This window comes from Amphiprion ocellaris, chromosome 22 (genome assembly GCF_022539595.1).
Source record: "Amphiprion ocellaris isolate individual 3 ecotype Okinawa chromosome 22, ASM2253959v1, whole genome shotgun sequence".
Taxonomy (NCBI): domain Eukaryota; kingdom Metazoa; phylum Chordata; class Actinopteri; family Pomacentridae; genus Amphiprion; species Amphiprion ocellaris.
The window spans coordinates 18583711-18602969 of NC_072787.1; the positions used below are offsets into that span (position 1 = coordinate 18583711).

The following is a 19259-nucleotide window of genomic DNA, read 5'->3' on the forward strand; positions in this document are numbered from 1 at the left end:
CATATAGAACTCTACTGATGAGGAGGTTCAAAGTTGAAAACAAGCCTTTATTGAAAACAGAACTGAAGTACAGTACATGACCCGGACTAGACGTCACCACACACAGTATATGACCAGTTCTCTTGCTTTGTGTTGGGAGCTCAAGGTAAAAGCTGTAAACCTTAATGCTGCAAACAGTCTGGCGGCTGCACGGTTCCCCTGCTTCCTGTTTGTGTAAAAAGACCTCGCCCCACAATTATGAAACAAAATGTTCCAGAGACCCAGCGGTACTCCCACACCGAGATGGACGCCAGTTTTTCATCTATTTATGAAACTCATGCACATCCTCCTTTTTTTTGGCCACTGTAGAACTTGTAGAAGGTATACAAGGTTTCAAAGTGACACGTGCATAGATCTGTTAGCAAGTTCAAGGAATTCTTCTACCGGGGAGACGAAGGTGAAAGTCGCGGGCAGATTTAAACACATGCGGTCCTCCGGAAACCCACAACAGCTCGGTTAAGGCTGAGGATCAAGTATTTTAACTGTACGACGGCCAAAATTTAGAGCCGACATCGTCTCTATGCTGCTACACTGCAGGACGCTCGGGTCCGAGAGGTTTAAGAGCAACAACATCCGATAAACGTGTGGCACCTGGTTGACGGTGGCTTATTCCGATAAAAAGTAGAAAACGTTTTAAAGAGGAGTATGGCGCCAAAATGGCTGCAGAAAATGAATAAAACGAGAACGCAGCAGATCAGAGACCATCTGTTATTACAAAACGGGTCGAGATCATAACCTGCACCGATGGAAAAACAAGTCTATAAAGCAAAAATTAAAATTAAATAAAAGTCATAATGCATCATTTAGAAAACAGTGTTTACATTTAAAATACTGTTATTAAAACTGAGCTTTGTACTTGCATTGGAAATAACGTTGTAGGGTTAATTTAACATTTCTTTTCAGAGGTTAGATGAAGGAAACTTTAGCATGCCAACACTCTGAATCGACACCATGTGGCTCAATGACACACAAGTACAGGCTCACAGTTATTAAAAATAGGATTTCGTACTTTACCACATTTCATTACGGCACCGATATAAGTTCGAGTGCGAGAAACACCACCGACAGTGTAGCTTATGAAACTGAAAACGGATGTAACAGATATCAATAGCTGTGCTGAGAATGACGACAGGAAAAAAATACAATCATGAGAACTTTACCATTTAAAATATTGTGCAGTGTAACAACTTCCTGCCACTTCCATCAAAACTGCTTTAGCTAATACTGCTTGTAATCCCTTTGTCAGTCCTGTCGATTTTACCTGAACAAACTCATACAGAGGCAAAACAAAAATACAAAAAAAAAAAACCAAAAACAAACAAACAACAACAGAGCTGCACCAGGTTTGGGCTCCCACGTGATGTTTATGGCAAACTCTGATATGATTCGGTGTAATGCAACATGATATGTATGTAGTGTAAATCTTGCCCCTCCTCTGAAATAACATCCGCTGCTCCGTCCGTCCGTCCGTCCGTCATGAGCGGGTCTCGGGTTTCTGATTATTTCCACCGATCAGGAGAAGCACCAGCTCCACTGTAACAATGATTCTGCGGAAGTGTATCGATGCTCCCGTCCCTGTGCCGTCATTAAAGTCTGTCATTTAAAAAAATAAAAAGGAACGAAGAAGCCAGTAAGGACAAACTGTTGCCACCTCGGAGGCGGTGCAGGTAGTCAGGCCGTCGACGGCGGAGGAAGGGGCTATCTGAGTCCAGCTCTGGAGGTCATCCACTCAAGGCCTTGGCATAATCTGGAAAAAAAAAACACAAAGACGAAGGTCGGCGATGTATTGTTGTTACAATAAAACCAAGAAGAATAGAAAAGTACAAAGAGAAACCAGGTGGGGCAAACAAACTAACAAAACATCTTCACTTTGACAACACATGCTCTGAAAATACAACACAAACACGTCTGACAACTGGAAGTCACAAAGCAGCAACGACAAACGCTGAAAGTAGCACAGACGGATCTGTTTCCAGGGGACATAAAATAGTGACGAACCCGGTCGTGACAGACTTGTTGATCAGAGCTTTAGGGCTGTTTGTGTTGTAGTTGCAGTGCATGTATTGTCAGGCTGTTGAGAATGTTTGGTCTGTGTGTTTCTGTAAGGAGTTTATCAGAATTTAACATCTTCAAATGGATTTTATTGACCAATATGTTACTGTTTACGACTAAATATTTAAGATTTAAGTTGGTTAAACGTGAGGTTTCTAATACATTTTACGAATAAAACTATTTGGGGTTTTTAAGGCTTTTCAGAAACAAGTATCTCAAATCAGCTTTAGTTAATATACTGTTTTCCTAATGCACTTAATACGTGGCAGTTTTTATCCTGATGGAGCAGTTAGAATTATCATTAAGCCCACAGTATACTATTGCACAGTGTACAACAAAATTAAGCAACAATCCTGTCAGTGTATTCACTAAATCCAATTTTTTTAAAGCACAGTGAGAAATGTGCAAATATAAAATATAAAAATCTAGTGCAAAAACAGTATGCATACATGTTATCTATTAAAATCTATGATTTCAAGTCTATCGGGTCCTCTGAAGCTTTAGAGCAGGTTTCAAACATGCGGCCTGCGTGAAAATTACAGAGAAGACATTAACTGCAAATTTTAAATTTGTAAAACTGTACATTTCAAATAACTTCTAGACCACAAGTTGTTTTGATCATTAAATACTAGATTGCTCATTGTTCTTTTGTTTTGTGCCTCGTTTTTGACATATTTCATTGTTTTTGTTTTGTCATGTTTTTTTGTCTGATTTTTGTTTTGTCTCATCTTTTGCTAACCATTTGTGTGTTTCCTTTTTGTATCGCTTGTGTTTTTTGTCATATTTTTGTCACTTTGTCTCATTTTTGTTTTTTTAGATTTGCTTGTGTTGTTTGTCCATTTTTGTAGCTTTGTGTCTCAATTCTGTAATATTTTGTATTTTTTTTGGTCTGTCTTTTTTTTTTGTTTGATTTTTGTCATTTCATCATAAACTAAAATACTATATCATTCAGTTCCAGATAGCTGTGGCTAAAAGTTCTGTTCCTTTATAGACACTCTGTGATCTGTAACTTGTAATGTGCAAATGATAAACTGAGGCATAATGTTGTTGAAATTTCACTCATTTCTCTTAAGAAAGTTCAGTTTTCTCATAATGTTTTGTTAAGATAATTCATTAAATGTGAACATTTTCAGAATGTGCTTTTTGGCACTAAAACAAAGGAAAACACTGGAGCTCTGGTCATTTATAGGTTATTATGTTCTGATTTTACTGGTACGGTCCACTTGAGATCAAATTGGGCTGAATGTGGCCCTTGAACTAACATGAGTTTGACACCCCTGCTTTACAGTTTCAAGACAGCAGCTGCAGTGACACCTGGTGGTTTACAGAACCAACAGCAGCTCTGTAATACTGGTTTATAGTACTTATTTATTAAATCTAATTCTCAGATGGGCTGCTGTAAATTTAAATAAAATTGCTCAATATGCTATATAGAATTAATGAAAATAATTTAGTTGGCATGAAATATGTCAGATCCCTCAGTTATTGTCCTCTTCTTGTTCTATTTTTGAATTTCCCTTGGGATTAATAAAGTATCTATCTATCTATCTATCTATCTATCTATCTATCTATCTATCTATCTATCTATCTATCTATCTATCTATCTATCTATCTATCTATCTATCTATCTATCTATCTATCTATCTATCTATCTATCTATCCAACAGTAGAAGCAGCTGGAAATTAAACAACAAAAAAAAAAAACCCCGTGAGGAATAAATAAACCAAACTTTAGTCATCCACGAGGTTTAATAAAGTCTTCAGCAATTGATTTCAGTCAGAGAAGTACTGTTTTTTCACACACAGCATGTATGGACCATGGTTCACACAGTTTAGGACAATAATAGAAGCAGAAACAGCTGCTCAGTCACTTGAGTTGATTGTTCACTATGCCGGGCTTATTGTTAAAAACTGTCAGCCATTATTTCCATCTTTTGAAAAAGTCAAAAACCACCTCAAGCAAGCATAAATACTTCTTTGCAAAATTGGAAAAGTTTTTCCAGTAACTTTCTCTAATGTGATGCTTCAAAATGTGCATAAATATCTGTGAAACTTGGCTACTGTGGCTGCAAAACTTACTGGAGTTTTCTGAAGCACCTGAAGCTTCAGACATCACATTAGCATCACAGAATTGTTCTAACAGCAGATTGAACCAAGCTTTGGTGCCTCTATATACTTAATACTACAATTTATCAGGAAACAATTCAAGCTCACACAAAACAGAGCAGCTTGTTGTGAGAAAACATCTGTATGGATGTTTTTTTCTTTTATTGCTACTCACTGTTTTCTGGCAGGAGAAACTTAAAGAGGCCAATTAGAAACATCTGTATATTCACTGGGACGTGAGGCCTGTTTGGCAGCTGGATGAGGGACATGTTGATGGGATTTTATGATCTGATCCTTGAGTTAATTAAAATTCTGCTAACCACGTCACTGTGTGTATATTGTGTGTATATGTCTTACCCCTCTCCTGTCAGTGCACAGCAGGACTGTATGTGCCAGGGGTGGTCTTTGATGGAGCTCAGGGTGAGGTATTTGGAGATCTCTGCTGCAGACATGCAGTCCTTCATATCCTGCTTATTGGCAAATATCAACACAGCTGCTTTCCGCAGGTCCTGAGGGAGAGAAAAGAGTACAATGAAGCCACAACTTTACTCTCTGCCACCTTTTGAACCGCAAGCTCAAAACAATGCAGCCAGGTGGAAAACCGTGTTGGAAAATGAGCGTCCACTATGAGCTCTGACTCAGTTCTGTGTGGTCTGTTTCCTTCTGAACGCAACAGGAAGTATTAATAGGAGTTTTACCTCATGAGCCAGCATCCTGTAGAGCTCCTCTTTGGAGATGGCCAGCCTCTCTCGGTCTGTGCTGTCCACCACCAGAATGATGAACTGCAGACAGAAATCACACTCAGTGAGCTCCTTTCAAACACATTTATAGCAGTGAAATGCAGCACAGCGGGGGGGCATTTCCGGGCCGAGACCCTCACAATGGCCAGTGGTGACTGCTATGCTAATCGGCCTTTTGAATGAGGAGAGCAGCTGTGTTTGACAAAGGACCAAAGACACTTTTTTTGAATTTTGAAGAGATGTGACAGACGCCATTTAAAGCAACGACCCAAGTAGAAGACGCTTTGAGCAGAGGAGTGAACTGATCAACACGCGTTTTTCAACATGAATGTGACCCAGATCACTACCAGGGTGCTACATGAGCGCTTGACTCTGGAATGAAAGGATGAATACGGGTTACTCTGGTGACTGTAGGACTCCTAGTAAAGTCTGTGGTAGCACATCAGCCGTAAAGTTGCAAAAAGCGTTAACAGTTTAACTCGCAATAAATGTCCATCAACGATTTCTAAAAAACATAAATCTGTCACATGAAGCGTCAGCACTGTTGCAACAATGCAGGCCATAACTAGTCAGTCATTTAATAAGGTGAAATGTTCGTTTTTATTAATCTGGCGTGTAATTTTTTGATTAATAGTTTTTTGTTCTATAAAAAGAAATTGGCGAAAAATTCCAAAGAGCTCACATCCTTAAATAACCTTTTCCTAACACTGTGGTTACAAACATTCAGCTCCTCAGATGTCAGGATTTGATGATTTCCTTTGTTGCATGCATTAGGAATCTCAGTATCTTCAGGTTTTGCACTGCTGGTGGGAATAAAACAAGTTTTCTTACTAGATCAAGCTAATCTGTCATAAATTTGCATGGTCCATCTTTTCACATTTTAGGACTTTTTCCTTTACATTCTTCCAGGATCAAGGAATCCCATGGAGAAAATCTTCACAATTGACAAGCTGGAGCAAGAAAATGTTATTCAATGTGATGCTTCAACTAAGTATCAATGGGTAATTAATCAATTAAGACGTGCTGGGAACAAGAGAAGAAGAACCGGGTTCTGGATGTGAAGGTCTGAATGGCCACATGCTAGTTTAGCCTTTGCTGAATATCCCGTGTCATGTACAGGCTTTGTGTCACATTTCTTTGCGTTCCCCCACACATCTGCCCCTGCTGCTCTTCTTTATGCTCCCCAGTCCCTCACTCTGACCCCAGCTATGCTTTTCAGACAGACCCCTTTGTGGAGAAGCCGACCTCTGACTTGGGCGGTTCCTGCTGCCGTCTGTGCTCTGAACAAACACACCAGCTGCTGCGCTCGGGAGGAAAAAACGCTGTTGGACAAGTTGAGAGTGGCGAAGTGTAGGAAATGTGTTTCTCACCTCTGTGTTGGAGTAGTAGGTGTTCCAGGAGGACCTGAGAGACTCCTGCCCTCCTATGTCCCACATCAGGAAGTGGGTGTTCTTCACCACTATTTCTTCCACGTTGCTTCCGATGGTGGGTGACGTGTGGACCACCTCGTTCATCAGACTGAATTAAACAGAACCATCAAGTGGGCAGTTTAAACGCAGTGAAAACAAACATCCAAGAAGGTTTGAAACTGTAATTTCAGCGATAAAAGTACTTACAATTGGTAGAGGATAGTGGTTTTCCCTGCATTGTCAAGTCCCACAATGATCACCTTGTGCTCTGCAAAACAAACAGCCCATTAACTGCACTGTGGTTTTATGATGTGTACAAAAAAACACCCGATTCTCTTCACTCAGTCACTGTGAAAACACAACGTGGCAAAGAATTCACGTCTTTCATAGCAGCGCATTCAAAATCATAAAAGCCGAACTTCCTTCCTTCCTCAGCGGTGAATCCTGACCTCATTTTTCCACACATAGCTGGAGCTACAGCGACTTCTGGCCATTCATAAAACCAGCCAGAACAACAGCGAGGGCTTTGAAGTGGCTGTGAAAAAGGCAAATATATGCGACTTAAGGCAGAATCAGAGCCCATGTGTACATGCTAAAATATCCCGGGCCAGGGTATTGACTTTTTTGCCCTTCAGAGGCCTCTGGCTGCCGAGCAGGAAGGAAGTCTGGTCAGAGGACTCGCAGTTCTGACGGTCTCGATGAGCTATGCTGGGTTTTTGGGCATTTCTATTGCTTCCGTAAAGACGAGCTGCTCCGTGACGATCCTGACAGCACAATTAACAACTAACATTCCTGAATCCAGATGTCAAGTACTGCAATACTGAAAAACAAAGTGCCAGTCACTGAGGCTGCAACTGATGATTATTTCCTCTGGCAATCTATCAGTTCTAAAATGTCAGAAAATAGTGAAAAATGATGAACAGTGTTTTTCCACAGTCAAAGACCTTCATTTTACTGTCAAAGAGGAGTAAAAAAACTAGAAACTATTTTACTAATCTATATATTGTTACCGTTTAACCTGTCGCACAACCTTTAATGTACTTTTGCTGCACATTAAGATAAAATGTTACTCGAAATACACTAAGACGTGTTTCTTCTGTAGTATAAGTTGGAAAAAATACTGACAAAACAGCGAGAAAAAAGGAAGTTTACACTGGTTCCATACAGTTATGTCTGACGCTGACAACTTGGTCTTTTATACTAAACCTCAGCACAATAATTCATGGTTTTTCTGCAGCACTAACTGTAGTATAAACAATATACCGCAGGATTTGAAAACTGCAAATACCAGCACTTCTTGTCTGGCTAGTTAATTTTCTGATTATCTAATTACACTCGTGTTGATTACATGTATTTATCTTTCCACTCCACACCACGCTGTAATCTCCTTAAGTGAGTGAAACTTGACGCTGGGAACAGTGTAATCCAGAATTAGGGCATTAAAGTAGGGGTCTTTCTCTGCTATGCTCAGGGCCAGGCAGCAATATGACACATGCAAAAAGGAGTTAAAACCCAAACCACTGACATAAATCCCCTGTCAGATGAAAAAATAATGACCATTGGAGGACTGAAAATGAACATTACTCACACAAGAACACCCTTTCCCACCCTATTTGCAACTAAAATAACATTCATACGTGATAAAAATCAACTATGAAACCAGTAAAATACATTAGCAATACTTTTAATCACATTAAAGAAGGTTCAATGTTTTTGAAAGACTTTAATGACCTGTAATAGTTAACTACCTTCACAATATTGATAAAAGTCTTCTTGTTGTTGTTGTTCCAGTGTTTTAGGTGGACACTTGGAGCAACAATGACTTGTCCAGTGAAGCAAAGTGCTCCACAAAAAAAACTGCATTTGGGTGGGAATATTTACAGTAAACAGCTTTCCAGAAAGTCAAGGTAAAGTTATGTGATGCGTTGTGAGCTTAAGCTGATTGACAACGAGATGAATGTGCTCCTGCGGGCTCACGGTGACTTAAGATAATCATGCCGGTTAATAAACAGATTACAGCGAGCGTGGTGTAGTTTGCGTGGTTGTTTTGACGCGAAAACCAAACAAAGACAGCTGAGACAGCAGAGCAGCCCAACTCAGAAAGATGTGTAGCGAGATAATTCTCCCCCATCTGTTGTTGTGGCTCTGGCTGCTCACTTCATGCTAGCGGGGCTAACAGTCCACATTATCCCCGGTTGAGCAGCTAGCGGGAGGTGTAGTGAGCCGTAATAATGCCACCGACACCCACCTTGGTTACAAAAGAAGCTCCACAGCTTGGCGAATATGAGGCCCATCGTTTAGCTTAACACCAGCGTCTTTCCGTCCCGTCCGTCCGTGAGTAGAGCGGCCAGCAGCACCGAGCTTCTCCGCTCTCCAGTCCGCACCGTGCAGTCCGTGGCTGGCTGCGGCTAGCTAACATTAGCTGGATGATCTCTTGTCCGCAACACACCTCACCGACCTTTTCAGCGCCATGCGCCCCGGTAACATCGAATACGAGACTGGAGAGAGGATGAAAAAAAGTGACGCTCTATTATCGAGAGTCTATGGTGTCGTTAAAACCTCAACAAACACGGCCGGTGAGAGCAGGTCTGTTTTGACTCTGCTGTTAACGGCTCCGCTGCTTCTGCCCGTTAGCTGCTGCTGCGGTGAAAAAAGCAACCAGACTATTCAGTTATCTTCCGCCTACGTGATGACGTCGTGGCACGTTTTTTTTTTTTTTTGTGGGAGCCACTACGCCGTATTTAGGGTCCGAGCACCGACTGGTGCGAAGACCCTAATGGAATGCAAGGAATTATTTATTATTATTATTATTATTATTATTATTATTATTATTATTATTATTATTATTATTATTATTATTAGGGTCCGAGCACCGACGGTGCGGAGGACCCTATTGAAATGCAAGGAATTATTTATTATTATTATTATTATTATTATTATTATTATTATTATTATTATTATTATTATTATTATTTGCCCGCCGGGAAATCGCCATTTTTGGCGGCCTTATCATACCCCAAAACGCGTGAAACTTGGCATGCTCATCAGGACTGGCGAAAAATTTGATATTTTATGGGAGTTGCGCATGTGTGGGGCAAAATGGCTCCATAGCGCCCCCTGGAAAATTGAAAATTTGGTCATTAGGCCAACTTGCACGACGTTTCATCGACAGCTACAAAATTTTGTAGGCATATTCAGCACATCAGGAAAGCCAAAAAAGTCAATCATGGCCACGCCCTAAACCCAACAGGAAGTCGGCCATCTTGTATTAGCTGTAAATTTTTTTAAATTAATAACTCATCGGGGATAAGTCCGAGAGACCTCAAATTTGGCCAATATATGCAAACACGCGACCTGATGAAAAGTTATCAAAATGTTCATCTCATTTCAAAGGGCGTGGCTATGGCCACTCCCAACAAAATGGATCCTTCGCCATGAAACAGGAAGTGGTGTCTAACTCTGCTGTACATGCTCCAATCTGCCTGAAATTTTACATGTGTGATCGGAGCCGGGCCCTGACAACATCCATGTGGTTATATGCATTGACAGTCATAGCGCCACCTTGTGGTAGCAGGGAATTGACATTTGTTACATTTTGAGGTACTATTCTTAGCAGGTTGATCAGATTCACCTCAAATTTGGTGACATAAGCCAGAACACATTGATGATGATTCCCAGAGAAAATGGTGGCTCGTCACCAAAGGACGTCTCTGTGGCGGCGCGGCGAATTTCGATTTCTCGCCATGAAAATTGAAGTATTAATATCTCAGCTGGACAGGGTCCAATCTGGACCAAACTTGATATGGTGGACACCAGTCCGGGTCTGAACACATCCACATTCATAAATTTAGAAATACTCATAGCGCCACCTATTGGCAAGAGGAAGTATTTGTCATTACATTTGCACCTACTATTGCCAGAAACTTTGTTATATCATCTTGAAAATTGGTCAGCTCAGTGGTCACCCCTAGACGATGCCTTGGTGTGAAGATGTTGACAGTTCGTGAAACACTGTTGCCGTGGCAACGCATAGTTGCCGTAATAAACAAAGTACTTTTTGACAGGTTAAAAATGCTCAAATGCTCGCCAAAATTACCACACATATCTGGACCAGCAACCCATTTCATATTTAAGGGAAACTGCACATGTGTATGGCAAAATGGCTCCATAGCGCCACCTGGAAAATTTCAAACAGTTACTACGGCCAGTACGTGTTACCTAGAATTATGAAACTTGGTAGGCATATGTAACTCGTCAAGACACACAAAAATGTAATTGACACCCATGCCCAAAACCCAACAGGAAGTCGGCCATTTTGAATTATATGTCATATGTTTTGACAATATTGGGTCATTTTTGTACATTTTCAAAAGCTATAAACTCACATAGGGTAACACCAAGAGAGCTGAAATTCGGCCAGGATGTACTCCAGGCATGGGTGATCAAAAGTTATCAAAATGCTCACCTTAAGTCTGAGGGCGTGGCCATGGCGGCCTCGTGAATTTTGATGCTTCGCCATGAAATATCAACTGCTGTGTAACTGCCCTAAACATGCTCCAATCTGCCTCAAACTTTACAGGTGTGATCAGAGTCCAGTCCTGATCACATCCATAGGCCGACATAAACTCTCGGTCGCAGCGCCACCTGGTGGATGGACAGGAAAAGCTCTATAAGTAGCCTGAACATGCTCCAATCTGCCTGAAATTTTACACGTGTGATCAGAGTCCAGCCCTCATCACATCCATAGGCCGACATGCACTCTCGGTCGCAGCACCACCTGGTGGACGTGCGTGGATTCGCCGACCAGCATGGATATGAGGACCCGTCCAACGCTGCTTGCAGCTTTAATTTACTTTGTGATCGCAACAACTTGTCAAGATATGGAAATGATTTTAATTTGATATTCATTTCCACGTGTAGTAATGCTGACACCACAGCATACAAACTAAACAGGAACTATTAAGGAAGAAGTTTCGGTTATCTCCCTGCCTTGTAAATGGAGAAAATTTAGAAACATGTAATTTTTTATTTTTAAAAAATGCATAAAAGTTTTCTTGGTGCATGAACTGAGGCTGCTGACTGACCTTATATTGCACAATGTTCAATGTCTTTAAATATTTTCACAGTAAGGATTCATCTGTCGATCTATCTATACCTGAAACCTGATCCTCTGTATATAGTCTTCTACATGTTTGTTGTTTTTTTTTTTTAAGAATAAAATCATCTGTATATAATGCTATGGGCAATTTTTGCACCGTTTTTTTCTTATTTATTCTTGCACTGCCTTTATACTCTTATACTTTCTCCTTTCCTAAGGAAGAAGTTTCGGTTATTTCCCCAGTTATGTTTGAAATGTAACATTACTTCTTCAGCTCAGTGCATCAGTGATCATATTGGTTTAGTGGTTGGAAGTCAATAAAACATTAGCGTCAGTCAAATTGAATGCGTCAGTGGATGGAAGTGGTGGTTGCCTTGTGCTGCTCTTCACTTCACTGCAGCTCCATGGCTCCATCTGCTGGACGGACAGAAGTGCAGCAGCTGATGGCAGCTTCTTTGACCTCACGCTGCTGTCAGACCCCAGATTAGGGTTTATTTCAGATATATATAATAGAAAATAGTAATTAAAAAATAAGCTGATGTTGTATTTTTGCAGCAGTGAGTTTTACAGGGTTAAGAGCAACCAGTCAAAGGTTATTACTGAGGATTTTAAACAAAAACATTCAGGCAAACAGTTAACATCATAGGGTGCCTGACATGTTTGTTTTTTTTCCGGGTCGATACAGATTTTTTTTGTAATCAAGGAGATCAATAACCAAGATTTGGAATCACTACACATTTGCAGAAAAAATAAAGTTTTTGAACAGCACATAAAGTTAAGTTAAAATTAAAATAATCACGAGTTGCAGCCTTTGCTTATTTATGTTTTACATGCTGAAGTTGTCCTTCAGTGTTTCACTGATCAGATTGTGCTGTGGGCAGGAACAAGATCAGAGGGAGGCAGCTGCAGCAGACCCAAAGTAGTTTCACATTCATTTATCTGATCAGATTTCAGGGGGCTTTTTTTTTTTTTTTTTTTTTTTTAAGAAATGGGACCAATAATTGAAAACATGCTAAATATCAGATGGGATCATTGGTGTCACAGGACATCTGCAGACACAGGTCAAAGATTACAAGGAGTTTATTTAACGAATGAAACTAAAACCAACACAGAAAGGATAACTAAACCAAGGTGAAAACAAAAAGGGGAAACCAGACTAATTGTAGGAGAAAGGTTCTGGTTTCAAAGTCTCTGGTCTGGCAGAGAGCGGAAGAATGAAGAACCGGGCCTTCGTGGATTAAGGTGATTGAGAACAGGTGAATCAACCCTCACACCCATGAGAGAGATGGATGGATGGATGGATGGATGGATGGATGGATAGATAGGTAGGGAGGTCGATGGACCATAGATAGATGGATGGATAGGTAGATTCTGCAGTGGGGAAATTTTCAGTGTGGCAGTAGCAGATAGGAAAAAAGTAAAAAGAAAAGCAGCACTCAGTGCACAGATATAAATAGATGTTTTCTCCTTAGAGAAGAAATAGAAATGCTTGTAAAAAAAAAAAATCTTGTGAAATTGCACATATTGACTTATTTACATTTTATTGCAGTTACTTCATGGGTGATCTGAACTACTGGGAGCAGGTTTGATTGAACACAGTCTGACTGCTGCAGGAAGGAAGGACCTCTTTCAAACATTGTGGGTGAAGCAGTCTGTCCCTGAAGGAGCTGCCGGTGATGGTCCTGTTTCCTGCAGGGGGTGGGAGATGTCCTCCATGATAGACAACAGCTTTGTCATCATCCTCCTGTCTAACACCAGCCCAGGACAGAGCTTGCTTTCTTAACCAGTTTCTTTAGTCTCTTCCTGTCTGCAGCCGTGATGCTGCTGCTCCAGCAGACCACTCCATACAGGATGGCTGATACCACCGCACAACCATAAAAGGTCCTCAGAATTGCTCCCTGCACCCCGAAGGACCTCAGTTTCCTGAGCAGGTGAAGTCTGTTCTGACCTTTCTTACACCGTGCGTTGGTGTTCTATCTCTAGACATGTTTGAATGTCTTTATCAATAAATGGTCAAACACATGTTGAGTGTCAGTTCAGCTCTTTGTTCCACACATGTATATGTTCCTATGTGATTGGTGTCTTGCAGTCAGAGTGTAAAGAATTGAAGCTGTCAGAGGCTTTCTGTGGTGAAGAGGCTGCAGGACATCAGCTGCTCCAACAGGTGACGCCTTTGTTCTTTGGCTCCAACCAGAACCAGCAATAAATCAGCATGAGCTGCAGCTTATCCACCTCATAGAGTGTATAATAAAGAAACCAAGAGGTTTTAGTTGATAGCTGTCTCTAGTGAATGACCAGCAGTGTCTTGTTCAGGTTGTGAGGAGAAGTAAAAAGCTTACAGCACCTGGTATTCCCAGGTAGTCTCCCATCCAAATACTAACCAGGCCCAACCCTGCTTAGCTTTGCAGATCAGACGAGATTGGGTGTATTCAGTCTCAGAAACAAACCTACAATGTAAGTTCTTTACCTCACATGATTCAAATCTCCACTCACACCTTTTATTTGTCCTTTGATTGCTCCAGTACTGATTGATGCCATCATTTAAGCCAATTTACAACAACACCTTGTAGGAAATGTGGTGCAGAGCTAAGTTCTGTGCCTCACATGTTAAAGGTCCATGGTTCAAATCCCCACTCACACTTTTTATTTGTCCTTTGGATGCTCCAGTACTAATTGCTAGCATCATTTAAGCAAAGTTAGAGCAGCATCTTGTAGGACAGGTGGTGTAGAGGTAAGTTTTTTGCCTGGCATGTTGAAGGTCCCCGGTTGAAATCCACCTTAGTACCTTTATTATCTTCACCTCCTTAATAGTTTTGTGTACCATCATTTACGAAAACTAACAGTTACACCCAGTAGGAAGGATAGTGCAGTGGTAAGTTATCTGTCTGTCATCCAGGAGGTTTTTGGTTCGAATCCAGCCCAGGGCTCTTTTGACATTTTATAAGATAAGATAAAGATAAGATAAAGTTCTTTATTTCTCCCCACTCCAGGGGAAATTTACATTGTTACAGCAGCTTTATTTACAATATATACATACTTTGGCTGTATGACAACCTCTTTCAACCATCATTACAACAAAGTCCACGAGGGACCTTGTGTGAAAGATAGCTCACACATAGGTTGTGTGTCTGTCATGTGGAGGGTCACGGTTCGAATCCCCACTGGGAACCTTGTGGAGGATGATAGTGGAGTGGAAAGGTTGTGGTCTGTGGTGTGGAGTGTCAGTGGATTGGAGTTGAAGGGTGGTTTCTGCACAACCAGGGATTTGCTGGAAGAGCGCAAAGAGCGCAAAGAGCGCAAAGAGCGCAAAGAGCGCAAAGAGCGCAAAGAGCAAGTTTTTACAGTCTAAGAGTTAATGTTGCAGTAAGGGATTTGGACAACGTTGTTGGTTGTGTGGCGCAAATTTAATGTTTAACTCTATTAAACAGACAACAACAATGAGATCATTCAACACGATACAATACATGTCATTATGAAATTAAACAAAATTTTTAAAATATAAATATTAGAAATTACAGATGAAGTATTTTCCATCATTAAACATTTAAAAAATACAATTAAACAAGAATGTTAAACATTTTTAAAAATGCAAAACATTTAATCAGATCATTAAACCCTTAAAAAGACAAAACATTTAATTAAAAAATTAAATGTTTAATTAGAAAATTAAATCATAAAGACAATAAAACTTCAAATAGGAATTAAACAGAAAATACAATGAAGCATTTAAAAAGAAAACTAAACATTAAAAGGTGGTATATGTACATATAATTTAATTGTATTTAATGTTTAACTCTATTAAACAGACAAAATATTGAAATAGATAATTCAACAACATACATGTCAAAATTTTTAAAATACAAATATTAAAAATTACAGATAAAATATTTTCCATAATTAAACATTTAAAAAATAAAATTAAACAAGAATATTAAACATTTAAAAAAATGCAAAACATTTAATTAGATTGTTAAACCTTTAAAAAGACAAAACATTTAATTAAAAAATTAAATGTTTAATTAGAAAATTACATCTTAACCCTTTGATGCATAACCTGGGTCAAAAGTGACCCAAATCCAATGGAAAATGGGTATCTCCTGATGTGGTCTATGCATCAAAGGGTTACATTTCTTAAATCTTTTTAACAATAAAACTTTTCAAAAGTTTTATTGTATTTTTTTGTTTGATTTAATTGCTTTTTGTTATGTAGTTTATTTCTTTAATCTTCTTTTTCTGTCAAGATTTTAACCCCAACCTTAAAAATGAAATAAACCCTTGAATCACAATCAAAATACTTCTGTTGTCACAATCATGAGTCAGTCAGTTATTCAGTTTATCAATTCAACTTTATTTGTTTAGCACCTTTTACACAGATGACAAAACTAAACAAGCAAAGAGAAAAAACTATGATTAAAACTCAAAAACATAAAAAAAAAAAAATTTAACATGGTAATAAAATGTGTTGTGTCCAGGGGATGGAGGGACTTTATTGAAGTCTTCTTGGGCTCACATGGGAAATCATTTAAAATATAAACTTGATATTCAGTCTAAGGAAACTGCAGAGCGACAGAAGAACCAACAATATCTCCTGTTTTCTCCTTTAACGAGTCGACTCTTCTTGTGCTTTCAGACCAAAGGACTACAAACTCTTCACAACCTGCTCAAACTCTTGGGACCTCACCACACGGTCAAGAAGGTTTCCTTCTCCTCATTTCTACTCTGAAGCTCACCTTCTCCTGCTCAAACTACTGACAAATGTTTCTGCTGCTCTAAAGTCTGCTCTCCAGAACTTCCTAAAAACTCTCAAAGTCTCTTCTGCTGCAGGTTGCTTTGTAGAACTGTTGCAGAAAACCTCACTAAACCACATGGAGGGGCCTCAAGATAGTCGTCCAAATGAAACCATTCAAAAACCAAACTAGCACAACCCAAATGCTAAAGTCTCCTGCAGCCTACCAGAGAACCTCTGAGAACAGAAAATCAGGACAGGAACTCTTACCTTCTGGACAACCAAGAATACAGAATGTGTCTGACCAAAAACCTCTAAAGACTCACTACAGCCAAGATAAAGACACAACTCAGCTGTACCAAATCCACTAATCACTGCACACATTAGCACCATGTGCTAACTGTGGCTAAAGAAGCACATTTACCAAGACAACTATCCAGTACAAAGCCCTAAAACACACCAAGAAACACATTAAAGACGATTTTACTACTGGAAGCTGCAAGCCAACACCTAAAGAACAAACTAAAGCAATGGAGCCAAACCCGGTTCACTGGTGAAGAGAAGCAGAGGAAATGTTTGTCTGCAGCTAAATAAAGCAGGAAGACACTGAGCTGCTCAGGTGTTCCTGATAACACCAAGCAGCCACCTGGACAGCCAATAGGAACACAGCTTACTGGAAGTCCAGAGGGCTGGGTTAGTGAAGGAAATTTAGTTTAAAGTTGAGGCAGAAAGTTAACAAAGAAAGTTGAAAACCACCTTCTGATACCTGAAATCTCTGAGTTTTCACACAAAGAACGCCTGAACATGTCAAACTGGTTCCATAGTAGAACCATCATTGTAAAAACGTCATAGTATGGTGTGTTGCTCCAAAAACATTATGACCCGGCTGTCAGGGGACAAACATGTAAGAAACATGAGAACAGAGAGAACCCAACCAGTAGGTCACAGTTTATCATCCCCCAGTCATCTCCTGAAGTCCATATGGTGAGAGACATCAGTATCTGGTTGTTCATTTACCAGAGGATGCTTATAATCATGCTGATGTGGTCCTAGACTCTACAGTATTTTAGTGACTCAATAAATGCCTAAGTTGTTTTTTTTTAATGCTTTTCAGTTTTTAATAAACTTTTAAGAGCCTATATGTAATCAATAAATGGCCTTTGCCCATCTTAAGAAAAATTCACTCAGAACTCTGATATGTTAACAGTACTAAATAAATCAATAAATACATGCATACACACAAAAATAAGTTAATACATTAACTGTGTTAAGATAAGATTTAGATTTTTTTTTTTTTTTTTTTTAAAGTTGTTTATGTTTTTGCAGAATCCAGTATTACTCACTGGTTGGTCATTACATTTTATTAGTTTGATTTCACTGTTTAAAATGATGCCACCTCTTTTCAGACAGAACCTGTGATAATAAAACAATACAAAATTTTTAGTTCTGTGTTAATAAAGCACTTAAAGCTTTAAGTATGGCTAAATGCTTTTTTCAGAATTAAATATATCACTCCTTAGGTGGTAGTGGCCCCAAGTTCAGTAAAGTTGGAAAGATATTCACAGATTCAGGCTTCCAGCATCAATAACTCGTTAGATATAGGTTGTCAAAACATAAACGGTGCCTCTTTCCCATTGTTGCAAGGCAGACAATGTGCTACAAGCCCAGTTTTATCAAAAGTAGCTGTCTTTCAAGCTACAGGAATAACATTGGTGTCTATGGAGTGAACAGGGTCCGTCTGCAATTTGCAAAACCACTGCAACAGTAAAGAGAGACAAATATTCAATAACTTCACTCTTATACATTGTAGTGTCACTAAAATCACTGCAGCCTTCAACTGGCTCCTGTTGACAAAGTGTTTTAACAGAAATGTAAATGCTGTAATTTGATTCTTTTAATGAACCATGTAACTTGAATGGATGTGATGCTGGTGTGACCACAGTGCACACGTCTGATGTTGCTCACAGTGGTCCAAGGGACGCTCAGGGAGTTTGTGTGTTTGCTCAGACTCATGAAAAATTACAGGGAACATTGTTTGGGACTCAAGCAGTTCCTTCTTTTACTCACTATCTCCCCAGCCTTAGAAAAAAAAAACCTGTTCACATGGCACAGATGAGGCTGAGGTACACAGGAAATGTTTGGCTCCATTGTACAAGTTTGGGTAAACAGTTTTGTGGGTTTCCCAGTAAGCCAGTGGGTCTGCCGTTCTTTCTACAATTGCATTCGCTGTGGCGCTTTGCATTTGCCAGGCTCTACTTGCGTCTTCGTCTAATAGGCTCCACAGTTGAACTGAAAAATATTGAAGATCATCATCATCATCACCAGAAATGTCAGTCATTCCCTATTCAGACGAGAAAAAGAATACCTGTGGAAGGTGCTGCTGGTGGTGGAGGACGAGGCTGCGGTGATGCTGGTGACGTAGATGACTGCTGCTTGGTATTCTTTATGTTAACTGTTGTGCATTCTGTTATTAAACGTTCTTTCACACTGGCTGCCACTCTGATTGGTGAATCCAAAAGTTTTGAACTGCAGAGCCACAAGTGTAGCAACAGTCAGTGAACTGTTCTTTTCTTTGGTTTGTAGTCTGTCAGCTAAGCACCTGACAAGGTTCTGTGCCAGGTGTTGTGGCATGGGGGTGGTGAGTTGGGTATATATATATATATATATATATATATATATATATATATATATATATATATATATATATATATATATATATATATATATATATATATATATATATATATATAATCTATCTATCTATCTATCTATCTATTCTCTACGAAATACGAAATCTGACATACTACTAACTCTCAAAGCAAAAACAAAAGCAAAAAAAAAAATCTATTCTGCGAAAAACAATTCAAATGAACAACACTAAATAGGGATCTCCTATCCCGGAACACTAGATCCCGCTGAGTGATTCACATAACAAACCAAACCAATCAGGTGATTCGAAGCAGTTGAGTGCTTCAAACGTCACTGAAGTGATGCAAACGTCACGAGTCACGTGACCAAACCACGCCTCGGTACAGTGGCTCGATACGTTTGCTTCATGAGCTACAGCGCATGTGTCGAAGCCTCGGGTA

General features: G+C 39.6%; 1 protein-coding gene across 1 annotated transcript; it reads right to left on the bottom strand.

Moving 5' to 3' along the window:
* Positions 1-26: 26 nt before the first annotated feature.
* arl8 (ADP-ribosylation factor-like 8) lies at positions 27-9006 on the bottom strand. The gene is made up of 6 exons (XM_023278989.3): positions 8595-9006; positions 6554-6614; positions 6308-6455; positions 4896-4979; positions 4555-4706; positions 27-1786 (listed from the first exon to the last, which is right to left on the bottom strand). The coding sequence occupies exons 1-6, from the start codon at positions 8638-8640 to the stop codon at positions 1738-1740; spliced, it is 540 nt and encodes a 179-aa protein (XP_023134757.1). The 5' UTR covers positions 8641-9006; the 3' UTR covers positions 27-1737.
* Between the last annotated feature and the right edge of the window lie 10253 nt (positions 9007-19259).

Bases quoted from the DNA above. Each gene is read 5' to 3' on its own strand.
- arl8 (XM_023278989.3), bottom strand. From the start codon at position 8,640: ATGGGCCTCATATTCGCCAAGCTGTGGAGCTTCTTTTGTAACCAAG. The intron at 6,615-8,594 runs GTGGGTGTCGGT...TTTGTTTTGCAG, and splicing joins GAGCTTCTTTTGTAACCAAG to AGCACAAGGTGATCATTGTG. The intron at 4,980-6,307 runs GTGAGAAACACA...TTCTGTCTGCAG, and splicing joins CCTACTACTCCAACACAGAG to TTCATCATTCTGGTGGTGGA.